This window comes from Pangasianodon hypophthalmus, chromosome 16, assembly GCF_027358585.1.
Source record: "Pangasianodon hypophthalmus isolate fPanHyp1 chromosome 16, fPanHyp1.pri, whole genome shotgun sequence".
Taxonomy (NCBI): Eukaryota; Metazoa; Chordata; class Actinopteri; order Siluriformes; family Pangasiidae; genus Pangasianodon; species Pangasianodon hypophthalmus.
In genome coordinates, this window is record NC_069725.1 from 4229503 (window position 1) to 4251975 (window position 22473).

General features: G+C 38.3%; 1 protein-coding gene across 1 annotated transcript in view; it reads right to left on the reverse strand.

Moving 5' to 3' along the window:
* The window catches only part of cpne9 (copine family member IX), a 54740-nt gene extending 32657 nt beyond the window's left edge, over positions 1-22083 (reverse strand). The window contains exons 1-4 of the mRNA XM_026945099.3: positions 21543-22083; positions 13730-13770; positions 10391-10437; positions 1342-1445 (exon numbers count right to left, since the gene is read on the reverse strand). Of these exons, the coding sequence (XP_026800900.2) occupies positions 1342-1445; positions 10391-10437; positions 13730-13770; positions 21543-21619 (269 nt within the window). The 5' untranslated portion in view covers positions 21620-22083. The remainder of the gene's footprint in view (positions 1-1341; positions 1446-10390; positions 10438-13729; positions 13771-21542) is intronic.
* Positions 22084-22473: the final 390 nt, after the last annotated feature.

Below are 22473 nucleotides of genomic sequence, written 5' to 3' on the forward strand. Positions count from 1 at the left end.
AACAACAAAAACACATTTGGTCCATAACGCAGAGGACAGCAAGTGTTATATTCTATACGACAGGTGCTGTTTCTGGAGAAAAAGTGAGGAAAAAGCAATTACGTTAACCCTTTCAGACCTAAGTTATAGACTTTCTGCTTCTACATTCTTTTAGTTTTACAATTATTGACATTATCTGAGGTATTCCCCATATTCACAAAACACTTGGTTTTGAAATATCACTTTTATACAATGCATACTAACATATGATTATCTGTGAACTCCTAATTGCAACCTCCAGAGCCAAAAGATATTAAATTGTGTAAATTCATATATCATTAAAATAATATGACATATGTCATTTTTTCATATATGTCATTAAAATAATATGACATATATGAATTTACTTTTTCAACATACATGAATTTTAACTCTAAATTTTTATTTTAATTTAATAATGTGTGTGTGTATGTGTGTGGAGAATTCAGTTGTTATGCAGGCTATATTTTAATATTTTATATATCACATATATAATACGCATTCAGCTAATTCATATATATTTTAACATTCAGCTGAAATGTATTTAACAACAGTTATTAAGTTGGTTGCTGATACCTGTGATATCTCAGTAAATTAAGTTATGGTGTAATTGATTGCAATATCCACATTACATCATCCATCTGTTATAAAAAATTAGAGATCTAATGCCAAAATGTTTTGCTGCAAATGGAAGTTTGATGACAGATGAAAATCACACTCATTCCTATCCTGACTGATATTTTTAGGTCTGACAGAGTTAACAAACATGCATTTGCAATTTACAGAAAACACTTGCACTGCAAAAATGACGTCTTAGCAAGTGAAAATATTTTAATTAATAAATTTATCTAGTATTGTCCATTATCCAAATATCAGATTATTAAACCTATTTCTAGACATTTTTTACTCAGGCTTGATATAGTCTTGTTTTTTGGCAGATAATTTTGCTAATTTTAAGCATTTATTTCTAGAAAGAAGCAAACTTATTTGCCAAGAGAATAAGGAAATCTAAAGCTTGAAATGAGAAATTAATAATGTCTAGAAATAGGTTTAACAATCTTATATTTGGATTATTGTACTCTTACAACAGGAAATACTCGATCGTTTTGACTATATTCAAGATATTTCCCTTGCCAAGATGTCATGTTTTGCAGCGTGTAGTGTTAGTAACTGATTCTCACAATGTTCATTAAACTCTAACAGTATTGAATTAATTTGTATTAGTTCAGAGAAACACTGCAGGTGTTTGTTTAATGCTGGGATTTACTGTGTACCACTGTTATTACAAAATAATAAAATCAAATGAAAATATTGTCAACTTACACATCAAATCGGAGGTTCTGCTTCTCCTCAAAGAAGTAATCCAAAACAAACTTCCTCACAAAGTCTGGGTTCAGAGTGTTTTCAATCACTTCGGTCCTGCCAAACTTTCAAAAAAAAAAAAAAAAAAAAAAAAAAAAAAAAAAAAAAAAAAAGGTTAACGACGATACAGCAAGATGCTACAAACTCTGGATACATTATCATTACATCATTGAGTTTCTTTTAAACACAGTATGTTGAATGCCTAAGGGCTTTTTAAATTGTTTTAGGATCGAATATTGTGATACTACATTTGCTATCAGTATTAATTAAGTAAAAAAAAAGGATTGTGTGTTGTGACAACTGTACTCCCTCTCGAGCTGCATTACGAGCTGATCCCTCTCAGTGGAGCTCGATTAAGGGTTAAGGACGGGTGACCTGTCAGCTCGTTCTATCACAGATACCAACATTATCTTGTCAACTTTAATCTGATTTCTATATCTCTTTGGCATAAATGAGTTAACATTATGAATGAATATATATCAGATATATTGCTTAAAATATAAAATAATACATTATTAAAAGTAATACCTGCTCTGACCTTATTAAGGATCAAAGATTTACACCGATCAGCCGTAACATTGAAACCACCTGCCTAATATTGTGTTGGTCCCCCTTTTGCTGCAGCCAGAGCAGCTCTGACCCGTCAAGGCATGGACTCCACAAGACCTCTGAAGGTGTGCTGTGGTATCTGCCAACAAGACATTAGCAGCAGATCCTTTAACTCCTGTAAGTTGCAAGGTGAGGCCTCCATGGATCGGGCTTGTTTGTCCAGCACATCATACAGATGCTTGATCGGATTGAGATCTGGGGAATTTGGAGGCCAAGTCAACACCTTGAACTCTTTGTAATGTTCCTCAAACTATTCCTGAACAATAATTGCAGTGTGGCAGGGTGAATTATCCTGGTGAACGAGGCCACTGCCATTAGGGAATACTGCTGCCATGAAGGGGTGTACTTGGTCTGCAACAATGTTTATGTAGGTGGTACGTGTCAAAGTAACATCCACATGAATGCCAAGACCCAAATTTTCCCAGCAGAACATTACCCAGAGCATCACACTGTTTTTGCCAGCTTGCCTTCTTCCCATAGTGCATCCTGGTGCCATCTCTTCCCCAAGTAAGCAACACACACGCACCCAGCTGTCCACATGATGTAAAAGAAAATGTGATAAATCAGACCAGGCCACCTTCTTCCACTGCTCCATGGTCCAGTTCTGATGCTCACGTGCCCATTGACAGGTGCCATTGTAGTGAGATAATCAACGTTAATCACGTCACCTGTCAGCAGTTTTAATGTTATGGGTGATTGGTGTATGGCTTAATATTAAAAAAATACAAATTACCTATACAGTAAAAACACTGATAACATGACACAATTGTCAGTACCTTGTAATATATTATAATTAAATAATATGAATAATTATAATAATTCAAAGGTGTTAAGTTCTCGATAGTGGTCACAGATTTTTGCACCACTAACTGTAAAAGAAAATGTAACTGAAACAAGTAAATAAAGCAACCATCATGCAGTGGTACGTAAACTGAGTTTTTTTTTTTAAATTGTGACTAGACAGATTGCTTTCACAAATCAAGTTAGATCAAGTTAGAGCTTTGAGTCAATTGCTGTAGGACTGGGCAATATGGCAATATAATATCAATTGTGATAAATAATGTCACAATACACTTTGTTTGAGATCATATTGGTATCGTCAGTGTCAGCTGAATAGATAAAAAAATAGATAGAAAATTTTAAATTGTAAAATGATAAAATTGATTTTTTTTCTCCTTTTTGATGTTAAATACTTTTTTGTGGCTGTTAAACAAACATATCACTTAGCAAACCTACAAATCCTGACACATATTCAATTCAATTAAATTTTATTTGTACAGAGCTTTTAACAATGGACATTGTCACAAAGCAGCTTTACAGAAATAAATGGATTCACAAAAAAATAAATTGTAAATATGTGAATTTATCCCTAATAAGCAAGCCAGAGGCAACGGCGGCAAGGAAAAACTCCCTGAGACAATATGAGGAAGAAACCTTGAGAGGAACCATGCTCAAAAGGGAACGCATCCTCATCTGGGTGCAACGGATAGTGCAATTATAAATCATTCTCTTCTATTATTGTGTACTATATGGACAAATAGTGCAATTGTGCAACCAATAAATTCATCACAGTTTTTGCAAGAAGTCCGGTTGGTTAAAATCTATCCACTGTCCACTGATGGAGTCCTGAATACGAAGGTGCTCGTGGCAACTGCAGCCCCAAAGCCACTACAGCAATCGCAGTCCCAAGCCATTACAGTACAGCTCCCCACATGTGATCCCCAAGCCATCTCCACAGCCCCCAGGTGGCACCATCCCCAGCAATCCAAATGGTTCTTCAGGCCGTCCATATGGGGCCACCCCCAGCAGCAGCGAGTGAACTCAACCGATGAGAACTCCAACCAGAAGTAGGACATCAGGATGGGTCAGGCAGGTCCGGGGAGCAGTAGGGGTCAGGATCACTGGCATCTCAGAAGTAGCATGTGTATCTCGACAGAGAGTGAGGGAGAGAGACAGATGGAGAGAGAGGGAGAGATTGTTAGGTAAGCTTTTGTCCTCTAATGGTTAAGGACAATGTACTTTGCGTGCAGAGTGCAAGCAGGGACTCCGGCAAGACTAGCTATGACAGCATAACTAAAAGGGAGAGCCAGAAGCTAACACAGACATGAGGGTGCCCTGGGACATAAGGCAGCCAGCCACTCCACCGCCAACAAACCTGAGTGAACGTGTGAGAGTGGGGGGGGCAACAGCATCCAAACATCCCAGTTCACCACAACACTCTATGCCTATGAAACCCTCCAGACCTGCCCCTGTACCTAAGAAAAAATTATCACAAAAGGCTTGACTAAACAAATATGTTTTCAGCCTAGACTTAAACACTGAGACTGTGTCTGAGCCCCGAACACTAAGTGGAAGGCTGTTCCATAACTGTGGGGCTTTGTAAGAGAAAGCCCTACCCCCAGCTGTAGCACGCACTATTCGAGGTACCAAGAAATAGCCTGCACCTTTTGATCTAAGTAGGCGTGGCGGATCATAAAAGACCGAAAGTTCGCTCAGGTACTGTGGCACGAGACCATTTAGTGCTTTATAGGTCAACAGTAGTATTTTATAATCAATACGAAATTTGATTGGGAGCCAATGCAGTGTGGATAAGATAGGGGTGATGTGGTCATATCTTCTGATTCTAGTAAGGACTCTCGCTGCTGCATTCTGGACTAACTGGAGCTTGTTTATGCATCTGCTGGAACAACCAGACAGTAAGGCATTACAATAATCCAACCTAGAGGTAACAAAAGCATTAACTAATTTTTCTGCATCATGTAGTGACAATATATTTCTTATTTTAGCAATATTTCTGAGAAAGCGATCCTAGTGATATTATCTACATGAGCTTCAAAAGAAAGACTAGAGTCGATAATCACACCAAGGTCTTTTACTGCTGCAGATGATGAAACAGAAAGGCCATCCAGAGTTATTATGTAATCAGAAAGCTTACTTCTAACTGCATGTGGTCCTAGTACAAGTACTTCTGTCATGTCAGAATTAAGTAAGAGAAAGTTAATAAACATCCAGTTTCTAATGTCTCTTACACATTCCTCAACTTTATTAAGCTGGTGTCTGTCATTTGGCTTTGCTGAAACATACAACTGTGTGTCATCAGCGTAACAGTGGAAGCTAATATCATGTTTACGGATAATTTTGCCCAGAGGTAGCATATATAAAGAAAAGAGCAGTGGGCCTAAAACAGAGCCTTGCGGGACACCAAACTTTATCTTAGTACGATAACGTGATAACGATCAGTCAAATAATACCTGAGCCAGCAAAGGGATGTTCTCTTTATGCCTACTGCATTTTCCAGTCTATCGAGGAGAATCGCATGATCAATGGTATCAAAAGCTGCACTAAGGTCAAGCAGCACAAGCAAGGAGACACAACCCTGATCAGAGGCCAGTAGCAAGTCATTTACAACTTTTACCAGGGCTGTCTCTGTGCTATGATGAGGCCTAAATCCTGACTGATACATTTCATGAATGTTATTCCTATGTAAGTATGAGCATAGCTGCTGTGCTACAACCTTTTCTAGGACCTTGGAGATAAAGGGGTGGTTTGATATTGATCTGTAGTTAGACAGCTGACAGGGGTCAATGTCAGATTTTTTAATCAGGGGCTTGATAACTGCTAGTTTAAAAGATTTAGGTACATAGCCAATGCTAAGGGGAGAATTGATTATCTTTAAAAGAGGTTTAATTGTTTCAGGAATTATCTGTTTGAAGAAACAAGTAGGTAAAGGATCTAGTACACAGGTTGATGATTTTGATGATGAAATTAGTGAAATTAGTTCAGTCTCTTCAAGGGGAGTAAAACATTGTAATTGTTGATCTGATATTATTATATTATCATCTACATCGTTAGTTATAAAACTGTCCGGTTTTAAATTTTACATCACGATATCACGTATCGTAAAAACAACTTTAAGTATGATGATGATGATAATATTTTTGTCAGATCGCCCACTTCTGCATGAGAGTACTGAGTTAATGGCCTTTCTTGTTGGAGCCAGCATATCCAAACAGCAGATTGTGCTCAGCGTGAGACAGGAAGCTGAATAGACTCTCGCAGTGTGATCCGGTGCTGGTGTGGCAGCTGGCTGCCATCACACGTCCAGCAGATCCTCGCTGCTTTCCTCTGATAACCCACAGCAACAAGCTATTGATTCTTCACACCACCCACATCCTCGTCTCCACACTTAACACACGTAATCCCACCTATTACTTCGCTATCCACTCTATCTATTACCAGCTTTTTGAAAGAGGTCTGGGGATCAGTGACACCTATGGCCTTCTAATCTTCGCCACAAGTCAAATTAAAGCACTGGTGCTGATACTAGTGCTGATGCAAGTAGAAAAAAAAAACTGCATTCTGGTCTGTACTAGCTTTTCTACTACATCGTAATTAAAATGCAATAAATTTCAGAATTGCTGCTTAGGGATATGTGCACAGATTTGGTGTTGGTATGTATTCCGTCTGCCAAATGCCTGCAACTCCCTGCAATGGATGTGCTGGTGTTGTGTGGAAAGGTGCATAGTATGAATACTTCATGATTCCTGCTGGAAAATCTCTCTGGAGTGCACTGACAGACATGCTGGCTGTAGCTTCAAATCCCTGAAGACAGTCTTGCTTTCTTTTTTTTCCTCCCTGTTCCCTCTCTGAGTCTGCCTTTTCAGGACAAGCGTCCGATTTTAAAAGGAGGGTGTGAAATTGGGAAGGATGTGCAAGCGTATTCAGGTGCAACTCTGCATTCAGTGAAAGAAAAATTATATTTTATTTAACAGACTCAGACGAGCCAGCAATCTGGGTTGAAACGAGGGAGTCAGCAAGAAAAAGAATTAAGCAGGAGACCGAGGCGAATCCTGAAATCTTCTCTAGACAGCCATTATAATGACAGGAAGAGTACTGACAGAATGGCTGTTTTTTTAATAGCATAATCCATTGCTCCAATCACTGACTTTTACCAAACCATTTAATAATGTCCAAACCATCAATTCAACACTTAACTATTTTTAAAAAGGTACCTCGTTTTCCCCATGATTGCAAGCCAAAACCCAATTTATCATCTTTACATGCCTGTAAGGTAGTGTGTAGGGTTCGTCACGTTCCTGAAGCAGTGTGGAAGAAAAGTGCATGACTCTGAGTTAAGCCCGTTTCTCAGAGGTAAAACTGAGTACAACTGCTTTACTCAAAATAAAGAGATTTAAACCCACACCCCATCAGCCCAAATCCACTGTGCCCCATCAGCTCTATTCTGCTTTAGAGGACTCTTCAGTCAGGGGAAAGACTTTCACAAATGTATTTATGACTGAATGCTGAATGAACCTTGCATAATGAATTCACATTCTAAAATACATAAAAAGTAAGTTTCTTTGAAAAGGCGCCTCTATCATAAACACATTCAGAAAATTTGCTTTCAACCACACTTTGTGCCAACAAACTCTAATCTCGAGTGGTTCCCATCTTTGATTTTAACCCTTTGGAAACAGAAGGGTAGATGGGGAAACTTGTTTGGTTGTGATATGACTTGATAGTTGTGCAAATTTCATAAGCTTTACTCACTCATTCCAGACTGTTTCATAGTGTTGTTTGCAAAACTAACTCAGCTACAATAATATGTAATCAATATAGCTGGAAGCAGTGATTAAGGGGGCCAAACACATGTTGGCCCCATCCCTTAGCAATGGAAGAAGAACAGAAGCCATTGGGACCAGCACTTGTTCTCAAGAAGATATACTAAATTTGAAAGCAAAGTGTCAAGCCGTTGCTGAGATATTGCCTCACTTCCTGTTTTCAGTAGCCCTCCCAAATTCCAGATGAACTCAAATCTTGTTTGCTAACTTTAGGCCATGTTGGTAAATATATGTGAGTAATTTGGTGTCAACACATAAAAGCTTTGGTGAGAAATGCCTTCATTTCCTGTCTGGTGAATTAGCCATCAAATTCGTTTCCAGGTTATGGACAAAATGTCCTGCATAACAAAACTGGTAATAACAAAGACTGGTCTCATGATGCTGTGATCCACATTTTATGATGATTAGACAAAATTTGTAGGAGAAAAAGCAAAAAAAAATAAATAAATAACTTTTTTAAATAAATTTCAAAATGGCCAACTTCTAGTTTGGCAAATCATAAATTCTTTACATAATGAAATCTCAGCACCTTACAGGGAATCAAGAGAAAGAAGACTCATGATTGAATGCTGAGTGGTTCAAAAGTTTTGAGCAGTTTTACTCTTTTTTGAATTATAGCGTCCCTAGAGGAGTCCCTTATGACAAGGTCATTTACTCACCTGAAAAGGCACGACCTCACTTTTTGTTTGGTGACTTTGCCGTTGAATTCGTTTGTGTTATGGACGAACCTTCAAGCATACCAAAAATCTGAGAAATACGTTTTGTTTGGTTGGTCTCACAATGCTGTCTTCCAAATTCCATAGTTATTAGACAAGAATTATGAGAATTTGTACGAGAACTTTTCTTAAAATTCTAAATGGTTGACTTCCTGTTTGACAAATCACAAATTCTTTATATCAAGAAGACTCTGCACCTACCAGGGAATCAAGAGAAACAAGAATCTTGATATGATGTTGAGTGGTTCAAAAAAATTCAAAATGGCAGCAAATCCCATCAGAGGAAATTGGAATTTCTATGACATTGCGTTGCAGATTTATTGAGCCTACAGTGCTAGGTGGTGCTAGAGAGCTTGAGTCATGTACACCAAATTGCTGTGAAGGTGCAGTAGCTGAAACTGTCCTCTAACACTTTACCAAATTTCACAAAGTGTGTATGAAGCTTCCAATGTGGAAGAAGAAGAAGATGAAGCGGGGGAAAGAAACATATAATTCCAATAAGTTGTAATAAGTGTGTCTAATTAAGTGTGTCTACTAATTAAATGTGTCAGGTTCATATGCACCTGAATAATTGTTTCGAAGGTATATAAATTATAAACAGATGTTTTGGACATGTTCAGGAATCTTATGAAAACACCAATTATGTACTGCACTGTAGCCTTTTCATCACTGTACCTCAGTTCAGAAGAATTTATCTTACACTCTTTTCTTAAATATTATTTTGGACAACTTTTATACACTGGACTTCCCCACAACTGTTCTTATGTTATTCGTTTATGTTGCAATTCTAAAATTCAGCATATTGCAATTTGCAGTAAAGTTAAATCTATCAAAACCATGGAGTGTAACAAAGGCCGTAATTAATAAATAAGGTTTCGATTTGGGGTAGTTCTACTACTTTTTAGCAAAATACTTACAGCAATTAATTTGATCACCCTTTAAGCCAATCATTATAGACTTTGCACTGTGTGTACCAGATCAGTCAGAAAACAAGAAAACACTGTTTACTCTGTCTTCCCTACCAGATCTATAAAACAAATAGCTACATACCCTCTGGTTAGCTCAAGAGTGAACTATCAGAGACAAAAATCTCAAAAAAGTATCTAATTTACCATTCTGAACATCACTAACAGCAAGAGCTAATAAAAACTATTTACCAAACAGCAGCGCGAGAAATAAACTTTGTGTTTTATCCGATAAATTTACGTGGAAGTTTGTTGACACATAAAAATGGTCCACACTGACAAACTGATATTCACTAATTTCATGGAGAGAAATAGAAATCTCTCTTGTTGAGGATCACACTGTAAAAAGGGGATTATATACACTTACCAGCCACTTTAATAGGAACATCTTTACACCTGCTCGTTTATGCAATTATCCAATCTGCCAATCATGTCGCTGCAATGCAATGCATAAAATCACGCAGGTCAAGAGTTTCAGTTAATGTTCACATCAAACCTCAGAATGGGGAAAATGCGATCTCTTCACCAGATGGGCTGGTTTGAGTATTTCAGAAACTGTTGTCTCCTGGGATTTTTACGCACAATAGAATGGTGCGAAAAGCAAAAAACAACCAGAGAGCTGCAGTTCTGTTGGCAGAAACACCCTGTTGATGAAAGCGATCAGAGGAGAATGAATGGCCAGACTGGTCTGAGCTGGTAGGAAGGCTATGGTAGCCACTCTTTACAACTGTGATGAGCAGAAAAGCATCTCAGAATGCACAAGATGCCGCAAACCTTGAGGCAGATGGGCTACAACAGCAGAAGATCACATCGGGTTCCACACAAGTCGGCCAAGTACAGGACTCTGAGGCTACAGAGAGCACAGACTCACCAAATCTGTACAGTTCAAGATGTTTTTCTGTGACTGTGGTTATGGACTGCATGCCAATTTCTGATTTTAAAACAGTTAATAAAACAGTTACAAATGTTTGTCTTCTTTATTTTGAAGACTGTATCTTTTTCTGTTTGTTTAATTAGAAGGTAACGGTCATTACACCCCAGACATCTCGCTGTCAGATCCATCATTTCAGCCAGCAATGTCATATCTGCGTAGACTCACCTCTCTCCATTCTTTTGTCCCAATTCCTTGCACGTATAAGACAACAACTGCAGATAATGAGAGAGAAAACAGATTATTTACTGAGTCATGCATGTGAGCCATGAATCCATATCTAGAAGTTTGTTTTTCATCAGGATTAGACTAATTAAAGCTGGATAGCATGTTTATTTTTGCAGAATTACAGACACGCCGGTGATTGCAGCTGACGAGATGATGAGAGAGAAAGGAACGAAATGGAGTCAGGAATCGTGATGGACATGAGAGAAAACAGAAATGGCTTTTGAACAGATGGAGGAAATCAAACCCATGTGATTGTGATGAAGATGAAGCTGGGAGAAAGTGCGATGCCAAGTGGCGCTGGTGTCCGAAGACGGATTGCTTTATGAAATGTGACTGACAGAGAGGAACACTGGAAACTCTGCTTGGTCTTACAGTGGGACACGGATGCATGCAATCAGTTACTCCAGTGACCCTAGTGAATCGGTTAGGCACAATCTCTAGCAGCCTGGTTTAATCACATCTTTAAGATCCCCAGTCATTAAATGTGCATGGATTTCCACAAAAGACCTGCATAACAAAAATAGCTGAGCCTTCATTAAAAGCTCATAAAAAGACACACAGGATCATGGCTTTTTTTGCTTTCTTCCATTCCTGTAAACTCATCTGGTTTACTATAAATAACCAACGTGATATTATATGTTATATATTATACTGTAGAGGTGTTTGAAAGTATATTCTCTAACTTGCATTATAATCTTTTACTGAGGATAAACACAGGTTTGTGATTTGATATGCATGGTATCTCTCTTTCCATGATGATACAATGTGCATCTCCTTACATGAGTAACAATCAAATGCAGTGCTTAAACTGGAAAAAAAAGTACCTGTCCTCCTCTTTTTGGTATGTTAGGGAATGTTACCATTTTAGCAAATCAATAAAAAGCTCTGCAGGGAACAAGACACAAAACTGGCCATGTTTGAAAGCTACTGTCTACACTGCATATTATGAGATAAAGTTAAGACCATTTCCATTCAATCATTTAAAAATGTTAAACTAGGCTACCTAAATTTTCAAAAAGTATTAAATATATTTATCATTTTTGGATCAGTGCACGAGCTCAGCTACTGCTGTGATGATCTCATACAGGGGTTTTGTTTCTGGAGTTTTGGTTTTTTTATATGCAGCAGTTTATATTTTAACAAGCATGTCAGTAGACACCAGCTTCATTAGCCCTTCCTTTGCACTATGTTTGTTGGCATTTTTTTTTTTTTTTTTTTTTTTAAACGTGTGTGTCTAAGTGAAGTGTAGAATCCATAGAAGTCCATGGAAAACACAGAATTACATGCTAGGCTTGTAGGGGTGTTTGTGGCTAGGCAGGGGTAAAATGGAAGCTAATGTTAAAAAAAAGAAAGAAAAAAAAAAAAAAAACATGACGGTACATAAAACAAAACATAGAAGTGCCGTAACTGTATACTGGTGAGTACTGGCCCACTTCAAGCACTGATCTGATGTAGAAAAGGATGAATTTTTTTAATACAGTTCAAAACAATATCAGCTCATTCAATATGATTTGGCACGATACTCTGTAGCTCAGTGTTATTTAAATGGGTCAGTTTAAAGTGTTAGCTATCACACTATACCTCTTTCATTGAGATTGACATAAGCACAGAGGAGACAAAGCAAAAAAAAGAGCAAGAGTAATGCACAGTGGCAAAAAAAAAATCAATTGATAATGTTTCTAAATAACAAAATAACAGTTATTATAAAAAATGTGTCTGTGATATCAGATGCTCACACTAAATTGTCAGGGTTCCTGTCCACCTTTAATCGATACACACAGTTCTGAACTTGTGCAGACGTGTCCTAAATACTGAGAAATCGTCACACCCCGGTCATATAGCAACTTCATCAGAGGCTCCTTTAGTACAATTCATTTATGACCTTTGGTAAATCTTCTGATGTGGTTTAAATAGATCAAATCAAGACAAATGACTACAACTCAAATGAGATCAGTTCAACTGCATTGAATATTAGAGTATATTATCAATAAGTAAAATAAAGCGGCGCCTCCGAGACACTCAGTCAGCATCACCTTTAATCTTGTTTTGGGGATTAATTATGCCTGGTCTTGTCAGTTCTTTAAATTAGTGGAAAATATGACAATTATAATACCAGTGAATAGGTTTCAGCTCCAAACAACCTGGTTTAATAACTTTCTGGATTTTCAGCATTTAATCACTGTTTTTAATATTTCTAATTTTACATGGCTCTGAAACACTATTATAAGGTCTACAGAAAAATGAATTTTAGAGAAATGTTTGCAGAAGTCTCTCTGAATTTCAACCAAAAAAAAAAAAAAAAAGATTCGCATAACAAAAGAGCAGCTGCACCTTCATTAAACACTCATAAAAAGACATCCAGGCTTTACTTAATTTACTCCTTTACTCAGGTCCTGCACTTAATTTCCATCTTGAGAACCTCTGATAAAATAAAAGCCTCCGTAACTATTTTAGTCCAAAGGGCTCCTTAAGTACACCATATTGCCAAAAGTATGTGGACCCCTGACCATCACACCCATATGTAACCATTCCAAAACCATGGGCATTAACACAGAGTTGGTCCACCTTTGGCTGTTATAAAAATAATGCTGTTATAATAAATGTGTTTAGTGGGTTATTTGAGGTCAGGATTGCTTTGTGCACAGGGGCACTGTCATGCTGAAACAGGTTTGGGCCCCTTAGTTCCAGTTCCCCTTAGTTCATGTTACAGCATACAAAGACATTCTTACAACTCTGTAACAGTTTGGGGAAGGCACATATGGGTGTTGTGGTTAGGTGTCCACATGCTTTTTGGCCATAAAGTGTATTTTAGTTCTTTTTTCAATTAAAAATCTTACATGTAATAGTAAAATGTCAGAATATAATTTGTGTAATTATGCTTGAAATATGTATATGTACAATATTAACCTGTATTAAGTATTTTTTTCAGAAGACTATTACAGCTGGGCATAGCGCGTCTCATATACTGGAGATAAGATCTGTAATGTAACTGTTAACTAAAGAAAACTGATATTGAGGTAATACTGTTACATAACCCCAAAGTCATGTGTGTCACTGGAAGGTGGAAAATAATGGGATTCAGTTATAGGTGTATGGCTTTGTGTTACTGTACACACATAATAACTGAGAGCTTGAAAATGTGTTCACAACCAACATATGTTGTACAATTTTTTAAAGGTGAGGTGTGATTAAAAAGGGTATTTTTTTAAAGCTTTCTCAAACCCATACAGCCTGACCAAGCAAGTGAACAAGCTGGTAAAATTAACTCGGTGCACCTACCTGGATCAGACTTGGAGAAAGTGTCCACATCTAGCAGGTTTCTATGGGAGCAGAAAAAGAAGGGGGAAAAAAACAGAAATGAAAATGCTGCTTTTAACAAACAGAGCCAAGAAAAACATCCACGAAAATGCCTTCTTTTTTACTGTCACTGTAGCAACATGGTTTCCATGACCGTGATAAGCGTGAAAAGCTTGTGTACATCATGAATTGTACAACACGTGCAGCGTCAATAAATCCCGTTGTGACTTGTTTTTCCTGGGGTCTCCATTTTCTAAAAACATTTCAACTGCACAGTGGCAAGTCGCAATTCTGCTTGCTTCTACTTACTGTTTTTCCCCGTGTGGGAAGTACAAGTGTGAAAAAGGCTACTTAGAAAAAAAAATAAATAAATAAATGGGCAAAACAAATGATGCACTCAAAAATCGGTAAATGGTAATTGCAAAGCCGTTGCAGCATTGATGCTTTTCAAATGGCTTTCTTGATTACTGCAGTATAAGTGCCTTAAAAGGGTCTTTTTCTTAAATGCCAGGGCTTAAAAGACAGGTTTACTTTTTCATTTTAACTCCATTTGTACAAGTATCATAATTTGGGGTTATGAAGTTTGAATAAGAACCAACAGGATCTTTCTGGATGTACTACATGCACCATGATGTCTAAAAAAAGAAGACAGCATTTGTAAGGTAGACTAAAAAAAAACTAAGATGGAAGAGTGAGAGAGAAGAGGGATGGAGAAGTGTACACATTCACTCCTCTGAGGTAACAGGGAAACGAATTTCATCTGCTCCCAGCTGAGTGCTCATATGAGCTTCAGGAAGCTGTGAGACATCCGCTGTGACTCTGCCTGTGATGTTTCACCCCAAATGAACACAACTTTAATCCTTGCAAGTGTAGCAGGAGGTTCTTCGACTTATTTGCCTCAGTGTTTGATGGAACTTTGAGTGAATAAGTTGTGGTAAGTTGGAGCAGTAATAGTAGTAGAGGACATTTTTCTCTAAAAGGAAATACACACTTATTAATATCATTTAGTAAACAGAACTGTTTATGTATTTCCTTGAACAGACACAACTGATGCACTTAAATGAAAAATCCAGCTAAAAAAAACATAGAGCCAATTCCAGGTTGCATGTCTTGTCATGTGAAGTTTAAAAAGAAGTTACTGATTTACATATAAACAGATACAGTTTTTGGACACCTGATCATCATACCCATATGTGCTTGTTGAACGTCCCATTCCAGATTTAGTCCCCCTTTTCTGTTATAATAAGCTCCACTCTTCTGGGAAGGCTTTCCACTAGATTTTGGAGCGTGGCTGTGGGGATTTGTGTTCATTCAGCCACAAGAGCATTAGTGAGATCAGGCGCTGATGTTGGTGAGGAGGTCTGGGGTTCAGTCGGTGTTCCAGTTCATCCCAAAGGTGTTCAGTGGGGTTGAGGTCAGAGCTCTGTGCAGGACACTCGAGTTCTTCCACTCCAACCTTCACACACCATGACTTCATGGAGCTCGCTTTGTGCACAGGGGCATTGTCATGCTGGAACAGGTTTAGGTTAGGTCCCATAGTTCCACTGAAGGGAAATCTTAATGCTACAGCATGCCAAGACATTCTATACAATTGTGTGCCTCAAACCTTCTGGCAACAGTTTGGAGAAGAACCACATATGGGTGTGATGGTCAGGTGTCCATATACTTTTGGCTATATAGTGTATGTAGCGATTTGTTTGTGTTATGGACGTGAGAGCATTTGAAAAGAGATTTTAGGGAAAATACACTTTTTCAACACACACTGAATTTATTGTGAATTAAAAAAAAAACCTTTGCAAAAAACTTCATACAACATAAAAGAGACCAAAATATACACAGGAAGTACAGTTTCAAAAAATAGTTCTTGTTTATTCTATATCTCACTGAAGAAAATCTAGTGTTATTAATGTGACATTTAAGCGTTATGGATGTTACCTGTCTCAAACACACCTCCACATACTAAAATAAGTACATAGTGGAGTCGTTTCCCCCTCTTAAATCAACTGAAATAGCAACTCAGTTGTTAAAAACATGGCTTTGCTGAAACCGTTTTGAGTCTGAGAGCTCTTCAGAGTTGAGGGATAACTGATAAAATTGATTTTGTCAATCAGAGCAGATTTAATTGGGCAAAAGTGATTATTTTGATTGTGCTCACATATATTTATTTTTACATTTGCGTGGAACTGTCCATACCAAACAACTTAAGTATTTATATTACTACCACAGTGCTGGTAAATGCTCAATTCTGATTGGCCAGAAGGTGTTGATTCATTTTCTACCAGCAGCTCTTACAATAGTTCTGGATGCAAGGTTTATATTAATGCACTTGTTCTAATATGTTGTTTCTATAGCAACAATTGATACACAGGTTATATGATGTGATATGTTGTTTTCTGTAAGTTTTCTGTGAAGAGATGTTTAACATTTTTGGAATGAGTCTCCAGTTTCAGTGCTTCACTGCAGTCAGAGGTAAAGTTCTAACTTTAAATCTTCTGACACTGGAAAGTTTTTAGGATAGATGGCTTTGCAGTTTCTTGGCAACATGACAAGCTGCATTTTTGTTTGTCTTATTAATTTCAAGACAGAGAAAATAAAAGTGACTGGTGAGGAAATGACTGCTTGGAGTGTGTCTGTGAATGTGTACAGGTATGAAGTGTGTTGTTTCGCTTATACCACAGCACATCATAGCCCAGATAAACAGTCATTCCCTCTCTCTCTCTCTCTCTCTCTCTCTCTCTCTAACTATCTGTCTCTCAAAAAATTCAGTGCAGTCATTTTACCAAGAAACTGGAAAGCGTAAACTCCTTTGTCCTGAAGACTCCCACGCCACCAAAGCACCATGACTGTTACAAAGTGCTTACAACTAAGACTCCTTCCGTAAATGTTAAATAAATGTCTCCTAACAAAAAAACTTCACCACATCAACGATTAGACATTTTACTTTGTTAAACAACATATTTTTAAAATCTGTTTATTATTAGTCCTAGACTAATTTAATGTCAGACAGATTTAATGTCCCCTTAAGGTCTTAGTCAGGCAAGGCCAATTCTTTTGTTTTTCCTATACACTGAAGACATTTGGGTTTGAGATCAAAAGATGAATATGAGACAATAGATCAGAATTTCAGCTTTCATTTCCTAATATTTACATCTATATGTGTTAAACACCTTAGAACATGGCACAATTGGTGGCAGGACACCCAATTTCTAGGTGAGCAAAAGTATAATAAGATAATCTTAAAGTAAATGAAAGTAAATAACACGTAATATTTGGTTGCATATCCCTTGCTTGTAATAACTGCATCAAGCTGGAGACCCACAGACATCACCATCAACCGTTGCATTCTTCTTTTTTGATGCTTTTCCAGGCTTGAACCAAAGCTTCTTTCAGTTGTTGGTTGTTAGGGTTTTTTTTTTCCCTTCAGTCTCCTCTTCAGGAGGTGAAATGCTGCTCAATTGGGTTAAAGGTCTGGTGATTTGACTTGGCCAGTCTAAAACCTTCCACTTTCTCCCCCTGATGAAGTCCTTTGCTGTGTTTTGGGTCAATGTCCTCCTGCATGATGAAGCTCCTCCCAATTAGGTTGGATTCATTTCTCTGTAAATTGTCAGACAGAATATTTCTGTAGACTTCTGAACTCATTCTGCTGCTACCATCATGAGTTACATCATCAATAAAGATTAGTGAGCCCATTCCAGAAGTTGACTGATGAGTTCGTATGTTTTGGATAATGAGCAGATCCTTTCTTTCTCCACACTTTGGCCTTTCCATCATTTTGATAGAGGTTAATTAAGACGTTGTTTCCAGAACGTTTGTGTCTCGTCTCTGTATTTCTTTGTGAATTCCAATCTGGCCTTCCGATTCTTACTGCTGATGAGTGGTGTGCATCATGTGGTATAGCCTCTATATTTCTGCTCTTCGAACGGTGGCTTGTGATACCTTCACCTAAGGAGAGCGCTATCCTCCCTCTTCCACAAACATGAGCTCACAAACGCCAACGATTAGCTAGTCATTCTGTGATTTACATGGGAGAGAGAGTATGCCATCCCTCAGATCCAGAGAGAATGGCCAAAATTCTCACTTGAATCCCAGTCACACATGGCTGTAGCATCGTCAGGATTCAAATTTCTGATCTCCCAGTTTATGTGTACACATTATATATTCATATTCTAAATATTGGACCATTTCTATGAACATAGAGAAAGGTCATATAAATATCTGAGGATGCTAGAGCCTAAGAGGTGTAACAAGTTATAATAGCTGCATATGCATGTTGCGTATGTGTTGAACAATTAAGTTGCACAGCCACATTTAGTCAAAGCATTTTGTTCATAAAGATAAGTGTTTATGTTTATTTTTTTTATCAGTATTAGAGACCCAGCTAGAGGTCTGGAGCTGTTTTAGTCCCTCCCTGACTCTCCTCCAAACTCCCTGTTTTGAATGACACGATGGCGGGATGGCATCTGGGCCTCCCTGTGATGACAGCTACAAACAAGCTTGATGAATTGGCTTCCCTTGTGAAGTGCTTCAGTAATTTGGCACCACAAAGAACCCATAATTATCACTGGAATTAGAACTTCATATTCACAGCCTATATTTATAGCAGGGGTTGTTTGTAAAACCTTACAGATTGCATTATGTTTGATGATAAGTTATTTACTGGAGCACAAAAAGACTGCAAATTAGCCCGACATCTGAATATCAGCGCTGATTAGACTTGAGACTGCTGATATAGCTGTTTGTGTACAAAACTGTGTGTGTATTAATTTGAGTGGGCTTTAATTTTTTATTTACAAATTGAGTAGGAGAACCGTTTGCTGCCGTTCATCTGAAAAGTATAGCTTAAAAAAAACTTCATTGTATACACAAAAGAAATGGGATCTTAATTTTTCTCTCAGAAAAACAGGTACATGCCTGTACGACTGCTTGTGCTGGGGTGCTGCTCGAGCTGATGTGTGTCTCTGGATGATTATAATTATAATGAATATTGTAATATTTCTCAATATAAGACAAAAATGTAAAATTACTACTGATATTAATTAATAGTGAAATACATACAACTACGTTTGCATTTTATAGAGAATATATAAATACACTTACTGGCCACTTTAATAGGAACACCTGTACCCATGCTCATTGATGCAATCATCCAATCAACCAATCACGTGGCAGCAATGCATAAAATCATGCAAATACAAGTCAAGAGCTTCTGTTAATGTTCACATCAAACATCAGAATCAGGAAAAAATGTGATCTGAGTCACTTTGATATGACAGTGGTATGGTTGTTGGTGCCAGGCAGGCTGGTTTGTGTATCTCCTGGGATTTTCATACACAACAGTCTGACAATAGAGTGGTGCGAAAAACAAAAACATCCAATGGGCAGAAATGCCTTGTTGATGAGAAAGACAGAGGAGAATGGTTGGACTTGTTTAAGCTGACAGGAAGGCTGTGGTAACTCAGACAACCACTGCTTACAACCGTGCTGAGCAGAACAGCATCCACCTTGAAGTGGATGGGCTACAAGAGTAGAAGACCACATCAGGTTCCACTGATGTTCTCTGATTGTATTCGGAAGACGTCACCCATGCACACAAATCAACATTGTAAGAGAGTTTGCTCCTGTGCTGTTTGATGGGTCATGCAATTTAAGTAGGGATATTATTTGGGGAAAAAAAAAAAAAACCTTAAGTCATTTTGTCATTGCTGCCTTCCACTCAATAAAAATCAGATTAATCATGCAGGTCTAAGTGGTACCCACAAATGTAAGTTTCTTTGTACCTCTAATATGCATCTTTCACCTGGGAAAGGGAAGTTAGTGCACATTAAAAGCTCATTTAAGGTATGTAATTAAACTTTAAAGTCCCCAGGAAATGGCTTGAGAGCTGTGATTTTTTTCCCCATATGTTGACATATTTTTCTTTTGAAACAGGACGTCAGAGTGACAGTGTGTTGAAGCGCTTGACTGATTTACACAACACACAGTAGCGTTAGATATACAACACACACCTGCCCAATTTACCAAATTTAACAGCAGCTTTGAGAAAGAGCTTAATACGGAGAACAGTGAAGAGATTAACGAGAGCCTTTGTTTTCAGCTGTGGAGGATTTCTCACCACCACCTCACTTTAATGAGGACAATATCCAAGACGACGAGATGCCATGTGTTTTTGGAGTTATGCTGTATATGTTTGAGACGAAGCTCTTGACCTGTGTCTGTATGATTTTTTGCATTGTGCTGCTGCCACATGATTGGCTGATTAGATAACTGCATGAATGTGCAGGTGTACAGGTGTTCCTAATAAAGTGGATGGTGAGTGTAAAGTCCGAACCGTATTCTTGATAAGTCTGAGGTAGCAAGACATTTCGACATTGAATAACCCCGAGTTGGTAAAACAATTCCATCCGTCAGAAAAGGGAATAGTTTACAGGAAGACAAAAAGCCAAAATCACACTGGAGAACCAAGTTTGCTGCTAACAAGCTGCTATTGTATAGCAAGCCCCGCCTCCAGGGGCGGGATACATACATTCTGGAGAGAATTTAACTGGTCGAACACAACATAAGTACAGGTTGAATAATCAAAAATCTTTAATCATTGTCCTGGAAGTGACTATAACATTAAAATCTCCAAAACTACTTTTTTGTATTTATATCAAGACATCTATAATATTGGTCTCTATAACAAAACAGAGACGAAAAGCTCTGAAACACTGATTTTGATTTCAGGGGGATTTCAGAGATTGTGGTTATACCTACAATGAATTTTAAACATAACACTACATTGACTCCATGTAACTGATACACACTAAAGGTAGAGCAGAGTGATGATGATCTCCATGACAAGCAATGGTAAAAAGTTTTTTTTTTTGGAGAGTGTATCAGAACGGCACACTCTGTTTATTTCCTTACTCACTCGAGCATCGAGTATCATCCCAACAAGCATCATTCGACCAGAAACACAGCAGGCACGTTTGGGCAGCTGCACATGCGTCTCCTATCAAAGGAGCCACCCTGCGACATCAGGGAATGCACCTAGCGAAGTTAAAGATTTATGCAAACACAAATCAGCATCAGCAGTCAACACATTCATAATTTAGGATGGGATAAAAGGCTGGGCTGCTGCTCGGTGCTGGCTGTGTCTGTCCAGAGACGGGACGGCGGCGCTGAGGAACACAGCCAGAGCGGAGATCAGTGGGCTGAGCTGCCATTTATTAAGGGTGATACCAGATTGGGTTTCCTTCTATTCCTTCTCTCTGAAGGATGGAAAGTTGGTGAGAATTCAGCACAGAAGGACAGACAGGACATACTCGGGGCTGGGATGGAGGGGAGCACCGTAGTGTTTGTACACGGTTTCACTGTGTATCCATGCAAATTAAATACAGTTATAAGTGATACACTGATGGACAGACAGGCAGGAGACCTGAGCATGGAGAAGTTTCTAGAAGACATGAGGAAATGAGAACATTTTTTTTCTTCTGGAAATTTGAAATGTCTCAGCATTCTGTAATTATTCCATGTGTATTCAATTATTCTTGTTGTTCCGCTGTGGTAAATATATTCTATTATATTCATATATTCCATATTTTCCTTTCACAGCCAAATGATAAGTTAAAATATGAATTTAATAGAAAATATTACAATTCAGTGTTAATAATGAGAACTATAGGGTTTATTAGTCTGAGGCGACAGGTGTGATGGTAAAATGTGTATATATTATTATTATTATTATTATTATTATTATTATTACATGCATATTGTGCAGAAGATGTTCAGAGAGTTGGGTTCTGGGTCTGCTTACCTGCACGACACGGTCACTTCTATTTTTGTGGCAGGGACGCTGGTGTGAAGCGGGTCGAAGTCCCCGATGGACGCCATGTCTCCCCCGGGCAAAGTTTCCCAGCACTTCTGCTTTAAAATGTGTGGTTTTATTCGGCCTGAGCCTCAGGTGCGAGTTGAGAACTAGTCGCTTTCCTCATCGCAGCAGGGAACACAGAGGGGAAATACCGACAGACTCGTCCGCCTCATAACGGATAAACTCGGGACCGAGTCCGCGCGCTGCTCTCCCGACTGGCGCGAGCTGAGGGCGCGCGCGTTGTGCGCTACAGAAGCCCCGCCCACCGAGGCTCTCCTCGACAAGATGGGAGTATGCATGGGAATATGGTGTGGGTATTCATCATCATCATCATCATCATCATCATCAACATCTTCATCACTATCATCATCATCATCATCTTATTCTCCTTCTTCCTCTTCCTCCTCCTCATCATCATCTTTACACCATCATCACCAACATCTTCCTCACCATCATCATCATCATCATCATCATATTCTTCTTCCTCTTCCTCCTCCTCATCATCATCTTTACACCATCAACTTTATCATCATCAACATCGTCATCGTCATCATCATCATCATCGTCTTCTTCTGCTGCTGCTTCGTCTTCATCACCATCATCATCATCATATTCTTCTTCTTCTTCCTCTTCCTCCTCCTCCTCCTCATCATTATCTTTACACCATCATCACCAACATCTTCCTCACCATCATCATATTCTTCTTCTTCTTCTTCCTCTTCCTCCTCCTCATCATCAACTTTATCATCATCAACATCGTCATCGTCATCATCATCATCATCATCATCGTCTTCTTCTGCTGCTGCTTCATCTTCATCACCATCATCATCATCATCATCATCATATTCTTCTTCCTCTTCCTCCTCCTCATCATCAT